The sequence below is a fragment of the Pristiophorus japonicus genome, chromosome 12, assembly GCF_044704955.1.
Source record: "Pristiophorus japonicus isolate sPriJap1 chromosome 12, sPriJap1.hap1, whole genome shotgun sequence".
NCBI classification, from domain to species: domain Eukaryota; kingdom Metazoa; phylum Chordata; class Chondrichthyes; family Pristiophoridae; genus Pristiophorus; species Pristiophorus japonicus.
The window spans coordinates 66,358,566-66,378,035 of NC_091988.1; the positions used below are offsets into that span (position 1 = coordinate 66,358,566).

The 19,470-nt window shown below is 39.3% G+C and overlaps 1 protein-coding gene across 2 annotated transcripts in view; it reads left to right on the top strand.

Moving 5' to 3' along the window:
• Positions 1-19,058, top strand: part of LOC139277311 (inositol hexakisphosphate kinase 2-like) — a 31,595-nt gene extending 12,537 nt beyond the window's left edge. For both annotated transcript variants that reach the window (XM_070895605.1, XM_070895606.1), the window contains 5 exons: positions 11,996-12,295; positions 14,607-14,829; positions 15,583-15,743; positions 16,759-16,934; positions 18,281-19,058. In XM_070895605.1, coding sequence (XP_070751706.1) covers positions 12,094-12,295; positions 14,607-14,829; positions 15,583-15,743; positions 16,759-16,934; positions 18,281-18,772 — 1,254 coding nt within the window. In that variant the 5' untranslated portion in view covers positions 11,996-12,093 and the 3' untranslated portion in view covers positions 18,773-19,058. The remainder of the gene's footprint in view (positions 1-11,995; positions 12,296-14,606; positions 14,830-15,582; positions 15,744-16,758; positions 16,935-18,280) is intronic.
• Positions 19,059-19,470: the final 412 nt, after the last annotated feature.

The window sequence follows — 19,470 nt, forward strand, 5'->3', positions numbered from 1 at the left end:
CTATTCAAGTCCCTCCCATAGAAGGCAGAATTTTGGCAATGTTTACTGCCCTTATACGAGAGGATTAGCAGCATCATGGGTGTTGTTTTGACTGGCACATATCCAGAGTCGATGAGGGCAATTGGTTTAATTTTGTGCAGGTTAACTGTATTTGAGATGGGGAATATTTTCAGCTGTGATGAGAGGTTTGGAGGAATAACTTCTACGTTCCCCACCTTCTGATGTCCTGCTTTTAATAAAAGTGCAGTGGTATTTGTGCTTAAGTGCAAATTGAGTGGGTAGTTTATTTCACTTGGAAACTGGGAAATGCTCTTCGTAATTAGTGAGTCCTGGAGATCAGCATTACTCGGACACTTTGTACAAGGCTCCATTTACACCAGGATTCTATTTTCAAATTAAATGGTTAATGTGCTCGATTGCAGTTGTAGCAATGGAGAAAATCAATTTGAAATATGTTTTTCCCAAAGAGCCTACCATTTGAAATTTGAATGCTAAACAGGACCATTTTAGAGAATGGTATTTGTCATTTATAGTCACTTTAGCTAGAGAAAGGCTACTGTTGCTATGTCTGGAGAGCAGCAGAGCTGGTCGTGGTGTGCTTGACTGGTCCCAATTCTTGGGATGTTGGTGAATTGTCTTTCGTTGTACTATAGCACTTGTTCCTAGCCAAGTAACTCCTTTTTTATATAAAATAATGTACTCCATAGTGTAAAATATTCAGTTCTGTTATGCTGACTGCTCATCTTTTTTGTTGTTAGATTTTAAGTTTATACTGTGGGGTACCACTCATGGTGTCGCCCTGTTGTGGTTCTGCTTTATTTGAAGATTGTATTTACTGAGCAGTGGTTATACATAATTTGTTATGTAGAAGCTTGTAATCGGTGGTTTTTCACAGTGTTGGCTGTAGATATATATTCAACTCAAAACGGTTCCTGCAACTGGAATAAGATCTTTAAATCTTAGTGTTACAAAATACTGTGCTAGTTTCAACGTTTTTAAAAAGGTGTAATTTAGAGCCCAAGTTTCAGGTGGAGTTGCTCCTAGTTTTTTGGAGCAACTAGTTTAGTTTGGAGAATGCTTTAGTCTCTTGATCGGATTGGTTTAAAGCAAAACGAACTGTGGACAGTGATGGAGAGATTGTTACCGGGTTTATGGTGGAAGCCATTCTTTTGTTAGAAGCTTAAGATCAAGATGCCTTCAATTTGTAAAACTCGCTAATTTACTGAAATTTGATATCTTGTACTAATTATCCAACAGACTTTGTTGAAGCTTGAAGGTTGTTTGCTCCTTATTTTAATCCAACATGGTAAATCTTGTGAGATTGTTGTCAAATGTTACTTATTAATCAGATTATATAGTCCGATTAGGACCTAACCCCTTGTTTCCCACTCATTAGATGGACTAATGTACATGATCTGGTCTGGCTTTTATAGTTATAGTATCAACTGAACTTTTCAGCAGTTTGTAGAATTATTTATGCCGGCACTTGCTTGCATATAATTTTCTTTTCCAAGACTGTACTTGATATTCCCCCCTTGAGAGTTGTCTGGTTTATATGTAATTTGAAGAATGAATTCTTAAAATCCTGAAGTGTTGTCTATAATTTGGATTCTGTTGTATTTAGTTTCTAGAAATCTTGCATTGAAATTTTACTTCGATTGCCGTAGTGGTGATGTGTACTGATGCAAATCGGGGAGAATAATGGATCTTGTTCGCCTATCTGTCCTTAACTGATGTTGATATAGGCAGGCTTCTTCACCTTGTTATTGAAATGCAATCTGGGGTGTGTGTTGTGTTTTCTCTTTCCTGCCTTAACCGTCGAGGTACCTCCACTCCTCTTGGTGTCCGTCAGTAATTTTTGAAGCGGATAATTAAGATGAAGCAAATAGCAGATGAGCTTGGGATTGAACCTGTCTTGAGTTGTACTATTTGAATTTGTATCGGTACCAAGTTGAAAGCATTTTATCATTGATTTTGTAATAATTCGATGTGGAACAACTTAATTGTTAAGTACTGGATTTTACAATAATTGTTTTATGAATTGCATAGAAATCACAAAATGGAAACCGATGCACATTGGTGTTTATGCTCCACAGGAGCAGTAGTTCTAATCCCATGTGTCTGCTCTTTTCCCAGTCCTTTATTCCCCTCTTTTTTCAACCATCTATCCCACCATATTCTTTAAATGTATATATGGTCTCTGCTTCAGTTATTAACTGAGTGCATTCCACAGTGTCTCAACCCTCTCTTTTTTGGAAAAACAAAGTTTCTCCTGCTCTCTGTCCTAAATCTTACATTTAATATATCAATGTCCACTTGTAGACTGAAGTGTGAAGTGTGACTTTTACAGGAGTGGAACTAAAAACATTTTTGTAATACTTATAATGAAAGAGAAATGTATTTGTCTAATGTGATCTGTATCTTTCAACAAAACAAAATCTGGTAACTTTCGACACCACTGGCCTAAAAATGGGACTTTGATCGAAAAATCTGCTTGGCCCCCAGAGAGCACTTTTTCTCCGAACTATCAAAGCTGTTCAAGATTAGATCAGCACAGGCTAAGTGCTTGCAGCTTTTTGCCAGCTGCATTTTTGTTTGTATAACTGCAGAAAATCACTTACTATATTTTAGTTGCTTGTTTCTATTACTTTAAGGGAGATTTAAAAAATCTCTTTAAATTTACAAGTAATCTTAGCATTGATGTGTAACCTTACAGTTGTGCTCTCGCTCACCTGGTAGCTGCTTGGGTAGAATCTCCCTTGTATCGTCAAAATAATTGCTAACTCATGTGAAATGTTTTGTCTCTTGGTTATTAAGCTAAGTTCACTAAAATTGTATCATATCCTCAACTATTGTAGTTTCAAAACCTATTGGCAGTTTTCTTATAATTTTGTGCGGCTTGTGGCTAAAGAAGCTAATGTCGAGACAGGAAAGTTCATTTGCCCGTATCGGTTTCTGTACATGGTTAATGGAAGTATCGAGTGCAAGTGGAAAGGTCAAGTGTTGGATTCCACCACTTTTAAAGCTTGTGGGTTCAAGTCCCACTCTAGGCTAACACTCCAGTGCAGTGCTGAGGGAGTGCTGCACTGTCTTTCGGATGAGATATTAAACCGAGGTCCCATCTGCTCTCTCATGTGGATGTAAAAGATCCCATGGCACTATTTCGAAGAGCAGGGGAGTTATCCCTGGTGTCCTGGCTAATATTATCCCTCAATTAATATGACAAAAACATCTGGTCGTTATCACGTTGCTGTTGTGGGACCTTGCTGTGCGCAAATTGACTGCCACGTTTCTTACATTACAACAGTAGCTACACATCATTGGCTGTAAAGTGCTTTGAGACGTCCGGTGGTTGTGAAAGGTACTATATAAAATCCAAGTCTTTCTTTTCAAGTTCATAGTTATCCCACAGTTCGATCTATAGTTTTATCAAAATTGATTTATAGCATTTCTATTATTAAATATGTACCTGAGCATCTAGTTTGTTTGGGCTGTTGAATTGGAACAATCTGAAATTGCAATTTCCAAAAATATGATACTATTGTGCCAAAGTGAATGACTAGCAATTCAAGGCATTTCTGTTTCAGGAGATTTCAATTATCAAAATAAGATAGCTGATTTGTGTAAAGCATCTATATCTTAAGCAATTTGCTACATTAAGTTTGTTTTGCATCCTGAAGGATTCTGCAGTTTGAGGCTAAAGGGACTTTTCTTTAATTAATTCGTTCATGGGATGTGGGTGTCGCTGCCAAGGCCAACATTTATTACGCTTGTTGACCCATCAATCTCTGATGCAGCTCTTGTTAGCACTACAGACTGGACACTGTTTTGGATAATAAATCTTTGCAAGGGCTTTTGAACAATCAAGACTTGTATGGTAAGAAAGGTCTACCAAACAGTTCATATGATGTCAGAATTTTGGCATCAGAATGGGTAATATTACAATCCACCTGCTTTATCTGCAATAAAACAGACTTCAGCTCCCTTGATACCCTAGTGATTAGACGTCACAAGGTGTCATACTAAATCATATGACCTGGAAGGTTTAACTGTTGGTCAATGCCGTGTCACTTGATCTTAGCCAAGGTAGTTGTTGGTGGCTACAATTCGCCTGCGGGATCCACATTGGGGTTAGGGAAGAAATCGGGCCAGGTTCGCACTCCAGTATGCTGTCCAGCAACACCTGTGAATGTCTGGGTGAAGTATTGGAGAATGCTGGCATCTGTGAAATCATATCTCAGCAAGACTAGTGTCTTCAGAAGATAGAAGAAAAATTGTGAAAATAAATGTTGGAACAGTGACTGACTAGGCTCATATCTAAGTTTTCTGATTGGTTTTTCACTGATCATATACTGAAACCAATCGCATCCCCTTTCTAACTGGTTGGTTTCGTGTTTCTAATAATCAAATCAGATGTTTGAGGTGGGGAGGGAGAGACCTTTTCGGTTGCTGTGCAAGTTTCCTGCTCTGGAGGTGACCTGTTTCTGTGGGTCTGTGTTTAGTTTGTAGTTTCAGTGAGCTGCAATTTAGAAAGGCTGCTGGAATGGTAATTCAATCGAGGGAACTGAGAACAAAGCTCAAGAAACTGGGATGGCTACCTGTAACCCATTGCCATTTCCTTCTGGGTCCCTCCCTGAGAATTTCATAAGTAGTTGTTTCATTGTTCGGTGCAAAATGAATCCGGACCTCAGCATATTACATTATTTTAGATAAATGCCAAGAAACTTGCTATCTTCTGTACAATTTCATGCAGTAGATCCCTTGCTCATTTTAATAGCTCTTGCGTTCTCTCTCAAGGCCATAAGGTATTTGTCAATATAGTTAATAAACTGACCCGTTGATTAGAATGTTAATCCTGTTGAGGATATTTCTGGTTGTCTTAACTGTATTTAGTTCTATTAATACTGTAATCCATTTTGTTTGTCTTCTGTCAAGAAAATTATTAGGAAGCTGACAGTCTACTGAAGGATTGTATTTTCGGCATTTTTAGTTATAAAATAGAAACAGAAAATGTGGGACACAGTAGGTTTGTCAGCATCCGAAAGGGGAATTTAATTTCCCATTGCAATCGTCATCTAATAAAGCTGGATTTGTTTTCCCATGAACAGGTGTTGGATTACACTTGCTTAGATTGTGTGGCAATTAATTCAGTCATTTGTTTAGCTTTATCAAAAATACAGCTGTGGAACTGTTAAACCAGCCTTGTTTTGCAATTAAGTGTTTATGATGGACGTTGCTTATAATGAGTCCTGAACCACTCATGTAAAGTTTGTGGAAGTGTCATAGGCTGGCTGAGACCGTATATGGCTGGGATGCAGCCATTTTATCACTTGCAAGTGACGGAAAGTATATTTCCTGCGGCTAAGTACAAGTACCCCTGCCTGCATTAGGAGCTGGTGTAGATGATTTGGGCGAAAGGGCAAGATGTTGACAGCAACATACCAGGGATTTAAATGGCTGATTGGATCATAAAAGTGAAGTTCAGGCAGAGTTGGTAGAATAGCTTGTGTGTTCCATTCCAAACATGTGTAATTTGTTTTTGTGACCTTTTTGCTGTTCCCAGTTCCATCAGCTGACTTGCTTTTTTCTTAGAATTAAGTAATTTTATTTTAATAGTACTTCATATTGCCATGTGGAAGATGTTTTTTTTTCTTCAAGTTTATGGTGCCAGCTGTGTGGTCAGCTGACAAGAAAAAAGTATTTACTGAAAAATAGTGCTTTACAAATGATCATCACTTGAAACTTGAATTAAACCATTGCACTAATCATTTGTAATCCAATTCAAAACACAATTGTATGTTCAATTTTTGTTCAGTGGGCCTGTTTTAGTGGCTGGAAAAATAATAATCCAAACATGTTCGGGCTTGGGCTTCACTTTTTTTTTTCTATTTACTTAAATTTTTGCAGTTTTAATTTTCCCCGTGGCTAAATTTTCTCAGACAGGAAACTGGTTTAGCACTTTGCAGAATGATTATTTGTAGGGTAAAGCAGTGGTTTATGAAAAACCTGTTCTGCATTCAGCGTGTTATGCGTATTCCTGCTTAACTTCTCTTGGGTGAGTTGTCTGACGCTTTAATTTGACAGCAGCCACTAGCACCCAACCATTCATTTAGATGTAAATATAGTTCGCAATTCGGTATACATTTGAAAGGAACCTCCTGTCATTGCGTGGATAAAACTGACAGATGGTGAGCAGGTGATGAACATTGCTCTCTGAGCTCCCAAAAGCTTGTTTACATTTCAAATTTCCTCTCTGTACTTGATGTTTTAAAATGGTTTGATCGGTTGCTGATCCACTTTTACCCCAGCATCCTGTACAGATTTGCTTGTATCTTCCATTTGAAAGCAATGCTGAATTTTATATCCAAATGAATATCATTAACCAGTAAAACGTGAGATTTAGTGTATAACTTTTTTGCTCATACAGTTGGCTAGTAAATTCAAATCCCAAAGTTTTGTCACAAGCAGTCCCTTAGTCTTTTAAATAGAAAAGATGTTTTACCATTGAAATTTATTCTGTACGTTAAGTGAAATACTCCTAAGAAACCCATTGTGTTATCACTGTTCCCCTCCCTCCCCTCCCCCCAAAAAACAAAGCTTGAAAAAGCAGTGCATGCTACTGGTGCCTATTTAGACTTTGTGCCAAAAGAACATTTAACATACCAAAAGCATTTCTCTGATTCTTATCCTGTGATCATTGCCCACTTGCAGCAACAAAATCTGTTCTTGGGTGATTACTGATTATGTTGCATCATATTTATCTAAGGATACAGCTCAAGAACTTGTATTTTCACCCCTGCAGTTACTGTATTGATTTGTTTCTATAGTTGATTATAGTCTCCTACACCAAAAGGCCTCCTTACTAGATTGCTAAGCATTGTATTCTGTTTAGGATTATTTTTACCTTTGCCTACCTTCCGTATAGTTTATGCATTGTGCATTTTTTTTTCTTTTTGGGGTCTTTATAGCTTTTTCTATCCAGCGCATACCAGACTTTATATCTAATGTGCAATCATTGAGTGAAACCCCCAGAACTGGAGTGTCACACAGTATTAAGTTATGTAGCGGGTAGGAACAACTATTGCTTGGATTCTGTGCTAAATAGGTGTGTGGTTAATTTTAAACTTTCATCACAGCAGAATTTCACTCCTACGGGATAAAGAATCACTTTGCTTGCTCGCATCAAATGAAGCTGTTCAAATAATTTTGTATTTTACTCCTCCAAATACCTAAATATTCTCTGAAGAAATATCAAAACATGCATGCTTGAGTCCATTCAAGGTTTCCTAATGGTACAATGTGTGGTGCATCATTTAAAATGTTTCTTTGTGACCATGAGTCATTCCCTAATCTCGTGTCAAAAGCAGAATGCATAAATTTAGAATTCTGAGTTTGTCTGACATTTTGTGAGGGTTCCAATTGTCATACTGGAGATTTAATGGAAGCATTACAGCTGACGCGTAGTGAGCTAGTGTTGCATTCCCGTGTGTGCTATTTTCATTTGGGTTAACATCTGTGTAATGGTGTTCAGCGTATCGCAGATCTGAATTCCCACCCGACTAAGCGAGATGTAATCGGAGCATGGTTTCAGATTAAACCACCATTGTAGGACCAGAAGATGGAGGGAAGCCTGGTATAAGACACATTCAGGACTAGTGTCAGGCAACACTTCAGAGTGATCAGTATCTGGAATGGTCTTTTGGAGGCCAATATTGAGGAATCATTCGAAAGGCAGTTAGACACTGTGACGGAGAATGGATGAGCTAGATGGGCCAAATGGTCTCCCTCATCCGTACTTAATGAGTGCAGCAAATTTTAGAATTGTTGCAGGCAACAATAAAGTAGGACAAAAGCACAATACTGTGGATGCTGGAATCTGGAATAAAAACAGAAAATGCTGGAAATCTCAGCATCTGTGGAGAGAGAAACAGGAATAAAGTAGGACACTTTCATATTCTGCATCCATTACCGCTGGTGTTCCTACCCCTAGTCCAGTCTGCGGCACTGGCCTTGTAAGAGGTGGATGGAGACCCCCATGCCTTACAAAGGCCAAGTGGAAATCCAAGCTTGGGTTAGAACCCAGCCACTGGGCTTATGGTGAGAATCCGCTGCAACAGTCAAGATTATTTTCCCTCTGCCCCCGTTCCATTAACTCCTTCACCCAGACATGTCTACAGTACTAGTGCAAATAGAATCTCCCAGTGCTACCAATCCCCTATCTTTAGTAGTCCATCCCCACATTACCGCTTTGATCGCCCCTTGTACAACCTGGTAATCTGTTCCATGGTGTCCACAGTGATGCTAAGAACCACCCTGTTCTAGTCACTGTCTGCTTCTTTGGTATCTAAATATTATGTATCTTGGAGAGTTCCAGGTACTCGGACTGTTTCCACCAACAGGAGGGCAGGTAACCAGAAGACATACACTAAAGATAATTGGCAAAAAGAAACAGAGAAAAGCTGAAAGTTTGTTTTACGCAGTGAGTTCTGATCTAGAACGACTGCCTGAAAGGGTGGTGAAAGCAGATTCAATAGTATCTGTCTAAGGGAATTTGATAAATACTTGAAAAGGGAACATTTGCAGGACTATGGGGAAAGAAGAGCCATGGAGTGGGACTAATTCAAAGAGCAGGCACAATGGGCTGAATGGCCTGTATTGTATGATTCTTTGAACCTATGTGAAGTCTCGTTTGGCTGATCTGATGGAAAGATCTCAGTAAATATTGAAGAATGTTCATCTCATCAAATAGTTGGAATTTCATTGGCTGTTAATTGATCATGACAGCAGAAGATTTGTGAAGGGGAATGATGGTGGTGGTTGCAAATTTTTTAAATGTCCTTGCCCTGTTTATAAGCTATCCTATTTGAAGGTTAATAGGGCAACTCAGTCCATTGGGGGAGGGTGTAGAAGGAAAACATATAGTTGTAAGTTTTGTGACCAATTTGGTATTAGCAAATTAGCTGTATTTGCCAGAGCCTTGTATACTTGTACCACAAGGTTGTTTCAAACTAACTCAAAACAGCATTTTAAGTATCATAATTTGTAAAATTGTTAATCTTATGGAATGTTATGTTCCATCCTGAAGCCATGAACTGCAACCACATTTGGCATTTATTTAAAGCTGTTCTAATGTTAGCTTTGACTTCTGGATAACTTGGCTATGCCATTAAATTGAGTTTTGTGTGGACTATAGGTTTGCATGTACTCGTATCCATGCAAAGTACCTTGATTCTTCGTACAATTTGGTGATTTCATTTTTCAGTGTGAATGCATTGTTCACGGTTTCAAATAATTCTGTTGAACTCATGCTGCATAACTATCCTCACACTTCATCCCAGTAACTGGCTTATCGTCCAATAGTAGCATCACGCTAGTGTTACGAAGAAAATGGCCACTCCCCGTTGTAGGTTTGTTCACAGTCTGCTTTGTAAGGTTACCTGAGGTAGGCTTAGAAAAAACGGCCCTGTTGTTTTGCTTATGACCTTGTCTACTTGGGCAAAGTACCAGAGAAGCATTAAACTGTCAACGAGCCACAATGACTTTTCAGAAGGAAAGTTAGCTTGAAAAGGGCCAGTGACAGAAACGAATCCAATGCTCCATTGCATTAAACATGGTGGAAAACAGGCTTTTTGCATTTGTCACCATCGTGCAATATTGTGCAGAAAGTTGGGTGTACGTAAAGACTTATTGACAGATCCTTGACGATATATAAAGCCTTGAGGGAAAACATTCTTGGTCAGGAATTACCTAGATCTCATTATGATGAAATCCTTCAATGCAGGATTGGGATTAACAAGAAAACTTGAAGATGCAATCTTCATTCAAATAATTAGATTCTTGATGACGAGATGGGGGTGGTGGGGGGAGGAGAAGTTAAATGGCTGAAGTTGGATTGGGATTAGCAACTGTCCTTTGAAATGCAGAGATATGATCTGCGTCTGCTGGCATCCAGGTATACGGTACAGTGGTTCCCATCAATATTTTAGTCTTTTAAGGCTTCAAAAAAACCTGCTGAGTCATGAACTGGTCTGTTAAATCGGTTGGAATGAGTTGGGTCGATTATGCGCCTGAAAGAGGTAAACAATCACAACTAAAAACCTCTCACGAATGTAAAACTTTCGACATGTTTCTGACACTTCAAACACATTGAAGCAAAAAGTCGGTAATCTGTTGCATTCTTGCAACCTTCAATATTATCAGCTCTAACCAGCTGTATTGTATATATTCCGTATTCCCTGGGCAGCAGCACAGGGACCATTGTGTTCTGTCTGCCATTTGGTCATCCTCGTACCCATTAATCACGTTCGAATTGTAGTTGAGGAATGTATGTTGCTGTGGACTGTGGTGGTTGTGTTGGTTTCATCATTGAGGTATGCGGGTAATGTGACTTGTTTTCTTGCTGCGAGGGCGTGTTTTTTAGACAGCAGGGGCTGTGGCCTTTAGTTTTCGCCGAGATTAGTATTCAGCAATGAGATTCATTAGCTCGTGACTCAGCAGATGGTGCTACTTGTTTGTGTCTAAGTTCATTGTGAAATCCTTTGTCTTCGACTAGAGCTGGATCTGAATTCTAAAGTTTATCGAACTTTGTCTTTTACTGCGAAGTGGAGTGATGTCTCTGATCTTTGCTCCCTCCACAGCTGTAAATAGATCATTTAAGAGCAAACTTGTTGGAGGCAAATAGGTAGCTGAAGCACACAGCTGAATTTTTGCATTATAGAACCCATACTGCTCCTGAGATTTTGTGCTGTTAGTTTGTTTAATCGATTCTGGAGCAGCGTTTTATCTTCTCTTGGCCTGTTGAATGCCTACTAATGTTATTACGATGCACAGACTGCATTGCTGATTTTTGTTGTATATTTAAACTTTTGCTACATTAATTTTACTGGGTGCAAACTTGAGGATACGCAGATTGCTGGTTGCAGTTTTGAAAAATTACAGCATTTGTTCGGGGGGGTGCAAAACAACACCAGAGCATGTCTCCTGACTTGTATTGGCAGTTATTAAAGTCATTAAAAATTAAGTTTGATTTCTGAAAATAATTGCCAATAATTGTAGAATCAGGAAGTGGTTAAAAGCTGACTGTAACAAGGCATCTTCTCGACCATTTGTTTTTGCTTTTATTCTGTGCAGTGTTGGGAGTTAATGAAATACTATGGTTATTAGTCTTTTATAACAACGAGCCGAAATCTGGTAGTTGCAGCACTGAAGTACCAGGCTCCCAGCTGGAAGAGCAGGGTTCAGTTCAGTTGCAAGAGACCTTTCCATAAGAACATAAGAATTAGGAACAGGAGTAGGCCATCTAGCCCCTCGAGCCTGCTCCGCCATTCAACAAGATCATGGGGAACCAGTCCCTTTAGGACCAGGTTTGCCAGTTTCGGCTGGAAGAAGATGAAGGGCACAAAACATTGATTTTGCTCAGAGTTGCTCTCTGCATTACTGAAGTGTTAAATATCTGTGTTTGCTCATCTCTTTATAACTTCTAGATCTGAGAAAGCATCCTGCGCATTAGTAATCTTTTTTAGTTTAATCTTTCACTAATCTTGATAAAAATTCTTGAGGCTTATTGCCTTTTTTCAGGATAGCTTAGATCTGTGTGCATTGTTTAAGTGCATTAATGTTGCACTTTGATCCTTTCACGATAAGGAAATGCTGTGAAGTGGATGGAAAGCAGCTGAGCGCAGCAATGTTCTGCAGCTTTCCCCGCCCCCTCATTCCCTGTTTGGCTCGCTGCCACCGCCTTCCCACTGAAAGTAAGTGTCTGTCAATTGGTCACACTTTGTGACGTAGGAGGGATATAATTGGATCAGTTTTTTTTTGTGTGTGTGACCTCACAGTTCAGTATTTCATTGCTCTTCCCAGTGTTTCAGCTCAGTTGCATTTCAGCTAACTAAAGAGATTGTTTACTGGAATGCTTGCCTGGCGTGCTTCAAGAGGGAATTATATTGGCTGTGTAGTTGGAAGAAGCTAAACCTTGGGAATTTCATTGTTATTGCAGGATCCTGGCAGTACACCGAGGGAACAGAAACTGCAGCTTGGTATAGCCATAGTCTTCTTACAGCCCGCTGTACGTGTTTTGTCTAATGTGCTTTAAGGATGAGCCCAGCACTAGGAGCAATGGAAGTGGAGAACTATGCAAAGGGAGTCCTCCTAGAGCCGTTTGTTCACCAGGTGGGAGGACATTCTTGTGTCCTTCGCTTTAATGACAAGACCATTTGCAAACCCCTCATTCAACGGGAACACCAGTTTTACGAAACACTGCCTCCAGAGATGCGCCGGTTTACACCACAATATAAAGGTAAGTACAAAAACCTTTTCTAGTCTGAGAATGCATACATGTTCTGTGTTTTTTTTTAGTTTTCTTTCCTTCATTGCTCTTGTACAAAGTCTGTAATGGTGTTGGGGTATCTTGGGAGGGTGGGGAGAAGAAAATTTGTTTCTTGTTTTTCTTCCAAATCTATCAGATGAAAGCCGTGATCTGACAGGTGGGGCCCAGTTGCCAGCTAGATCGCAGTGTAGTTGCGTGACGCTTGAGTAGCCTGTATTCTGCTATGCTTTAGTGGCTCTGCTGATGGAGGTAAGTTCACCCAAGGTGGAGCAAATGTTAAATATTTGTAAAGTTTGCTTTTAGGTTTTGATCTTGAACATAAAGTCGATTTTAAATAAATTAATGCAGTTTCTAAAGATCTGCAAAATTGTATGTTTTTCTTAAATTGAAGTGTAAATGAAACCGCTGGAGTTTTTCTCTCTCTAACGATTTCAGTAGGCTTTAGCAGGCTTTTTAAAGTTGAGGTAAGAGCTGGAAAAGCAGTATTCAGAGCCGGCCGCCTTTCATCTAGAGGGAACGGGACCGACTGGAACAACTAGCTCCACCAGGGTGTGTGAGTCAGCCAGTTCTGTTGTAGGCTGTAGTTGGGGAAGTTCCTAGTACAGTAAGTGACGACATCTGGATGTTGCAATCTCACATGCAGTTTTCATTTTAAGAGGGAAGAAAGTAATGTGCACAAACTGTAGAGGAAATAATGTTCACAGATTTAGTTTCTTATCAGTATTTGGAATATTAAAGTAATGTGAAATGAATAGGTTAAGCTCAGTACTGGGGTGTGGGGTGTAGTTTTATTTTCCTTAACAGTAATTTGGAATGCTTTAATGTGAAAGATTAAGTTGTATATTTTCAGAAAGACATAAGCTTTTAACCCTGTTGCAATGAATTTTTTAGATAAGCAATCGCTAAAGAGAATTTTGTAAAATTAAGTTTGAGTAACAGAAGTAATTTAGGTTAATATTAACATGTAAAACTTGTGCTTGATGTACAGTTCGAATTCTCTTTTAGGGATGTGTTATCTTGTGCTTCGGGGGAGGTGGGGCTCAAAGCTCCTCTTCGTCCCCTCATGTTTCTTTTCCAGAATAAAGCCCGAGGCCTTGTCCTAGCTTCCTTTAGTTAACCCTGCCTGTCTGTCTGAAGGACAACCTGGGTTCCGTTCCGCCACCCCCTGGTTAGGTCCATTCTTGACGTTTACTCCATGGCCAGCTGCTCAGTGCACGAAGCTGAGACTCTGAACTACGGGTTCCTTCATCCAGAATGCTCTGTCTGGCAGTCGTGCAGGATGACAAAAGACCCATTCAGGCTGCTGTTGGACTGTTCCAAAAAAAAAAGCCGAAGTTAGGATTGAAGCAGCAGTCAACAACAGCTGAACCAAATTCTTTGTAATCTTATTGAGCCAAACCAAAGACTGGCCTCAGATTTACTTACAGACCTCTTCAATGAACTTGCGAAGCAGCAAGCCCAGGTCATTGACTGCGTTTTGGGGGAGGAGGGGTGGGAGATGCACTACATCTACAATGAATTGCAGAATAATAAATGGAACTATGAATTGGTGTTTTTTTAAACATAATTGGCAAAAATTGCAATGTAATACCTTTCCTTGATTTCACCTTGTAATTGTATGTAGAGTTTATGGGGTTTGTTTGCAAGGGATTATATGCTGGCTTGTCTGTCTCATAATTGCAGTTTACCTGAGTTTTGACAAAGCTTTACAGGATTCTGTATTTCACTGTATCAGAATGTTGCAGCAAGCTTTGTATTCACTATTCTGCATCAGCCTCTATCATTTGGCTTTGTGAATTGCATTGCTATGATCTGTTTCATAATTGGAGAACTGTGGTTCATTGGCCTCAAATTTGGATGGAATAGTATTTTCCATGTTGCTCTATTGCATACATTTTTCTCAATAAATTGCACAAAAAAGTAACTTCAGTTCCAATAAACAACTTCCTCAAGTCTCTTTGTCTCCCTTGTTTTATTGACTCCTATTTTATTATATGCTGATGTACGTGCAGTGTTTGGGGTGGGCTGTTTGGTATAAATTGGAAGTTTATTTTTTTCCCAGGTTACAAAGGTGTCTTTTGTCTAGTTTTCTTTTGATATTTGTTAGGTTGAAAGCCGGCACAACTGCATAAAAAAACTGAAGGCTTGGGTAAGCAAACAGGCTGTTTTTGTTGTCACTGTTACTCTGTACAATCTCGTGACTTCATCTAGTTGCTAAGGATTTTTTCATGTCTGCTTTCAGCCCCCCTGACAATTGTTGCCTTTTCTGCTCTTCTTGTAGGAGTCGTTTCTGTAAGTTTTGAGGAAGATGAAGAAGGAAATCTATGCCTAATTGCCTACCCATTATCAGGGGACCAAGCTGATTTGGAAAATGTAGATCACTCCGAATGTGAACCTAAAAATAAGCTAATAAAATGGAGTAATAAAAAACCTGTGTTATTAGAAAATGACAATTACAGCAAGGAGCGGGGCAGGCAGAACAGGAAAGAGGAGAAAATGAAAAGGTTGGTTTCAGAAGTGAAGCACTTGATTTTTTTTTAAATTCTGTAGTATTTTAAAATGAAGTATTGTATAACTAAACACAGTGTTTTTTTTTAAACTATTGGGTTGGGTTGGGTCTCTCTGGTCCTGTAACTGGTTGGATTTAATCTCATTTTTTAATGTGTCTACACCACAGTGGAGCTTGTAGAAAGCCTGCCTGCCTTTGTCTTTTATTTCTTTATTGATCGTTTAAGGATTAAACTGGCGCAGCCTGTCGGCTGTCAATTTTTGGTACCACTTTTCTGTTAAATAATCTGGGAAAATTATGGCATTCCTTGTTCGAACTTCTAAGTAGTTACAACGCTCTGTTTTGGCAGAAACTGCTACAGGACGAAACCGTGTCCCAGTTCTTCCCCAAAAAGCCAGTCTTCTGGAGGGTAATTTTTGAGTTGAACAGGTCACACACCATTCACTCCATTTACATCAAATGGAAGCTTTTGACTTCCTCCAACATGCCACTTCAATACCATAACAATTGCAATTCATGATTTTGCTTTTTTTTATTAAAAGGAAATGTGTACTTTTTTCCTTTTTAAAACATGAGCACTGTTTTGTATTTAACCAGTAAAGAGATGCAGATTTAGGAGGTCTGCTTTGTTTGTGGTATACAGATTAAGAACTATGTGATGATTTACATTTTATGTCATATATGTAATAAAAATCTCAGTAGAATAGAGACTGAATTTAACAACTAAACTCTGATTCTGTCTTTGTAGCCATAAACTAGACGAGGAATTTGAATCAAAGAAATCTGAGGTGTTGTTTTATAGTATCGAGAAGAAGTCGGGGAAGGTAAAGCATAATCCTTGGAGCATGAAGTGTCACCAACAACAGCTGAAGCGTATGAAGGATAATGCCAAGCACAGAAACCAATATAGTATCCTTTTCTTCACTGGCATCTCAACAAAACTCGCTCACGCTGTTGCTCCTTCTCTCCTATTTTAGTTGAATTTTCAAAATGTGCACTTGTCTACATTTTCTGAAAGTGGGTTCACATTTTATAAAGGAGTTATACATTTTGATTACTTATTGAGAGTGTATTGCCACAGTTGGGTGTCTTAGCATGACTCTGCTTATGCTGAGAGCAGTGCTGGTTGAGACATTGAAGCAACTTGCTTGATTTGATTTCTGGGGGTGGTGATGGATGAGGAGCAAGTCCTGCATACGAGCGATCATGTCTTGTTGCCTTTTGTGGTGGGTGTGGTATGTGCTTGGTGAACCTCCCACGAAAGAGCCCAGACTGATTTTGGTACGTGTGCAGTTCCAGTCGGAGACTGAGCCTGACTTGTTTTAATTGGTGTATTTCTCTCTTGCTATAGTCACTTCGCCCTCAACCAAGAGTTGGGTCTGGTTAAAAGTTAACAAAATATATAAAAACTTTTTTTTTTTAAAGTACTTGTGTCAATGTGTATTTAAAGGATCTCATGGAAAGGAGCGCTGTTTTTCTTCTAAGAATCAAACAGTTGGTGCCACAATTCTTTCCTAGCTCAGGTGCTGCTCAGTCAGAATTTAGAAGTGAGCATCTTGAAGGTGAAATGAATTATTAATGCCGTCTTGGGCATGGTGGAAGGAGTTTACGTCGCTTCTGTTTGAAGGGATTTGTAGAGGAAAGATGGTATTTCCCATCCATAAGATTTCTTTTGCTAGTGAGATTAATTTTATTGCAGATATGAGGTTTTGTTTGCTTGGTAAAGTGCCATAAAACTGATTTTAATATTTGACCTATTTGGGTTCATCGTGCAGTGAAGTTGCAGGATTGTGAGTCAGTATTCTAAAACTACAACATGCCAGTCAGTCTGCATCATAGTTAGATATCACACATTGGCCCCGAACCAGAATTTAAATAACTTTTTGTATTGAAAATCCGTATGTTGCCTTAACGCTATTGTCAGAATTTATTTTACTGGAGAATTTGACCTGCCGGTATGAAGTCCCCTGTGTTCTGGACTTGAAAATGGGAACACGCCAGCATGGGGACGATGCTTCGGAGGAAAAGAAGGCTAATCAAATCCGTAAATGTCAGCAGAGTACTTCAGCTGTTATTGGTGTTCGAGTCTGTGGGATGCAGGTATGTATACTGACTGCTCGAACAAGGCGGGGGCGGTGGGTGGGAATGAAAGGAGGCTGTATTCTGTCTGTTATGGAACAACTATACCGGGTACAGCAGACTGAAACTAGGAGACTACCAGGGGAAGGAAAGTTTGCAGTAAGTGATTTTGTTAATCATTGCTGTGATTTGCAATTATAGACACACTCCTGGGGAAACACCTTGGTCCTAGCTTCTGAAAGACAGTGTCAGCTACTCAAAAGAAAACTAGTGCTATCAATGCCGAAAGTTATTGGTATTCAGTAACACACAATCCTAGTCTGTCAACAAATGCAGAAATGTGGTGAGCGGGGATCCCCTCACGGACTTTGATTCTACTTTGAAAACCTCTGCAGTGAAAGCGTTTTGTAACCAGCTGATAAGTTAACATTTCCAGATCTAATTTCATCATAAAATATACATTGGAGAAATGTAAGCTGGAATAAAACAATTGGACATTTACAAGTTTGTTCATAGAGTGCTCTCAACAACTAATGATTAACTGTGTCCTTTAGTACTGCAAGTGTACAATTTTAAGCTCTGTGGTTTCTTTTAACTTGACCAAGATGCTTGTTTGGTTAAGCACCAAGAGATTTAAGTGAAAATCTGCACATCGCCATAAAGAACTAGATTGCGTAAACTTCTCTGCTAGTGTTTGTATAATATTGTGGCTTTAATTACTTAAACATGCAAGGACAGCTTTTAAGGGAGTGGTATAAGCATATTGACCAAGTTTGTGAGCTTGAGAAAAATGGCACCATGTTGCATTCCACTTGGAATATGTCCAATAGTCGTAGTCAAGTAATACAGAACAATGTGAGGTCTTTGTAATCAGTATTTGCTTTGCCACTTTTTATGTTGTGCAGTACTTTAATTAACAAAAGAATTGTAGACCCAAGATATTTCTACCAGCAATACACCACATTCTTTCCCAGCAGAAATGACTCAATCCTGTTAATTGTAGGATTGTCTTTGGCCAGTTTATTTCGTAATCCAAAGGTATAATGACCAATTTTGCTGGAAATGGATTTGTCGGGTATTGAACAAAAGTGCCTGGGGATTTGCATGGATTTGTGATCAAATTGGTGCAAGGCCTGAGTTGGCTATGCACACGTGCGAAAGGATGGACAGTAATGTCCAACCAGTTGTGCTATTTTTAAAACTGGGTTTTGGGGTGAGAATTCAAGCTATTCCTTGGCAGTTGCTGATACTGCGTGACAACCAAGAAGCTTGAAGCATTTTCTTTCAAGTACAGACCAGTTTATAAAATGTTATGTAATTGAAAAGCAGTCTTATTTTGATGATCAATGTCATTATTTTCTCTCTAGGTATATCAACTGGACTCTGGCCAACTCATGTTCATGAACAAGTACCACGGAAGGAAGCTTTCCGTACAAGGGTTTAAAGAAGCACTTTACCAGTTTTTTAATAATGGGAAGTACTTACGCAGGGACCTGTTTGAACCTGTTCTTAAGAAACTGTCTGAACTCAAATCCGTATTGGAGAAACAGGAGTCGTATCGTTTCTACTCCAGTTCCCTGCTTATCATTTACGACGGCAAGGCTTCGACTGTGGATTCCGATTCAGAGTACTCGGAGGACCTTTCCGAGGAGTCGGCTGATGAGTCTGCGGGTGCGTACGCTTACTCGAACTCCAGCAGCAGCATGGTCGATGTCCGCATGATTGACTTCGCCCACACAACGTGCAAGTATTTCGGTGAAGACAGTGTGGTCCACGAAGGGCAGGACACTGGCTATATCTTTGGACTTCAAAATTTAATAACTATTATTAAAGAAATAAGAGATGACAACAATGAATAAAATAGAAAAGCGTAACGCTGCTGTTGTGAATAGGTTTTATTTGTAGTCAGATTATCGACTGACCAATCTCAAGGTCATGGACATTCGTGGACCCGGTGGTAGATACTCATCGGCAGGAGACCAACGGAATGGGCATTTCCTACATTGGTGCCGCAGAAAGGCACTCGCAGATATCTATTTATTTTAAATATTTCACGAACATTCCATATTATTTGAAATGTCAAATACCTCTGTATTCCTGTGCGTAACTGTTCATAAATAAATAAAATCTTGTTTTGTGGTAAGAGTCTCTTGTGCTTTGGTTTTTATTTTACTTTTTTTTTTAACTAATTTTTCTCGTTGCTGCTGAAATTGACCTCCTTCAACACACTAACCTGTCTTTTAAATACAGGGTATATAGCTGGCCACACGGTAATCGGAAAGGTCCCACGCAGGCCACTCACTGGCTTTTACATTGTGTGCAGAAATTTAATGGAGACGGGCCGCGGAGGAGAAAGAACAGCTTCCAGGGAACATTAGTCATCGGCTGTTTCTCCATTAGCAGGACAGCATCGCAGCTGCTAGGGTTTGCTGATATCTGTCTCTCATCACCCGAGTATTTACACTGGTGCTGGTATATGGTTATTTGAGCTGAGGGTGCAGTTTTTAAAGCAGAGTTTATGCTGATTTTTTAAAAATTAATTTTTACCTGGCGGGCT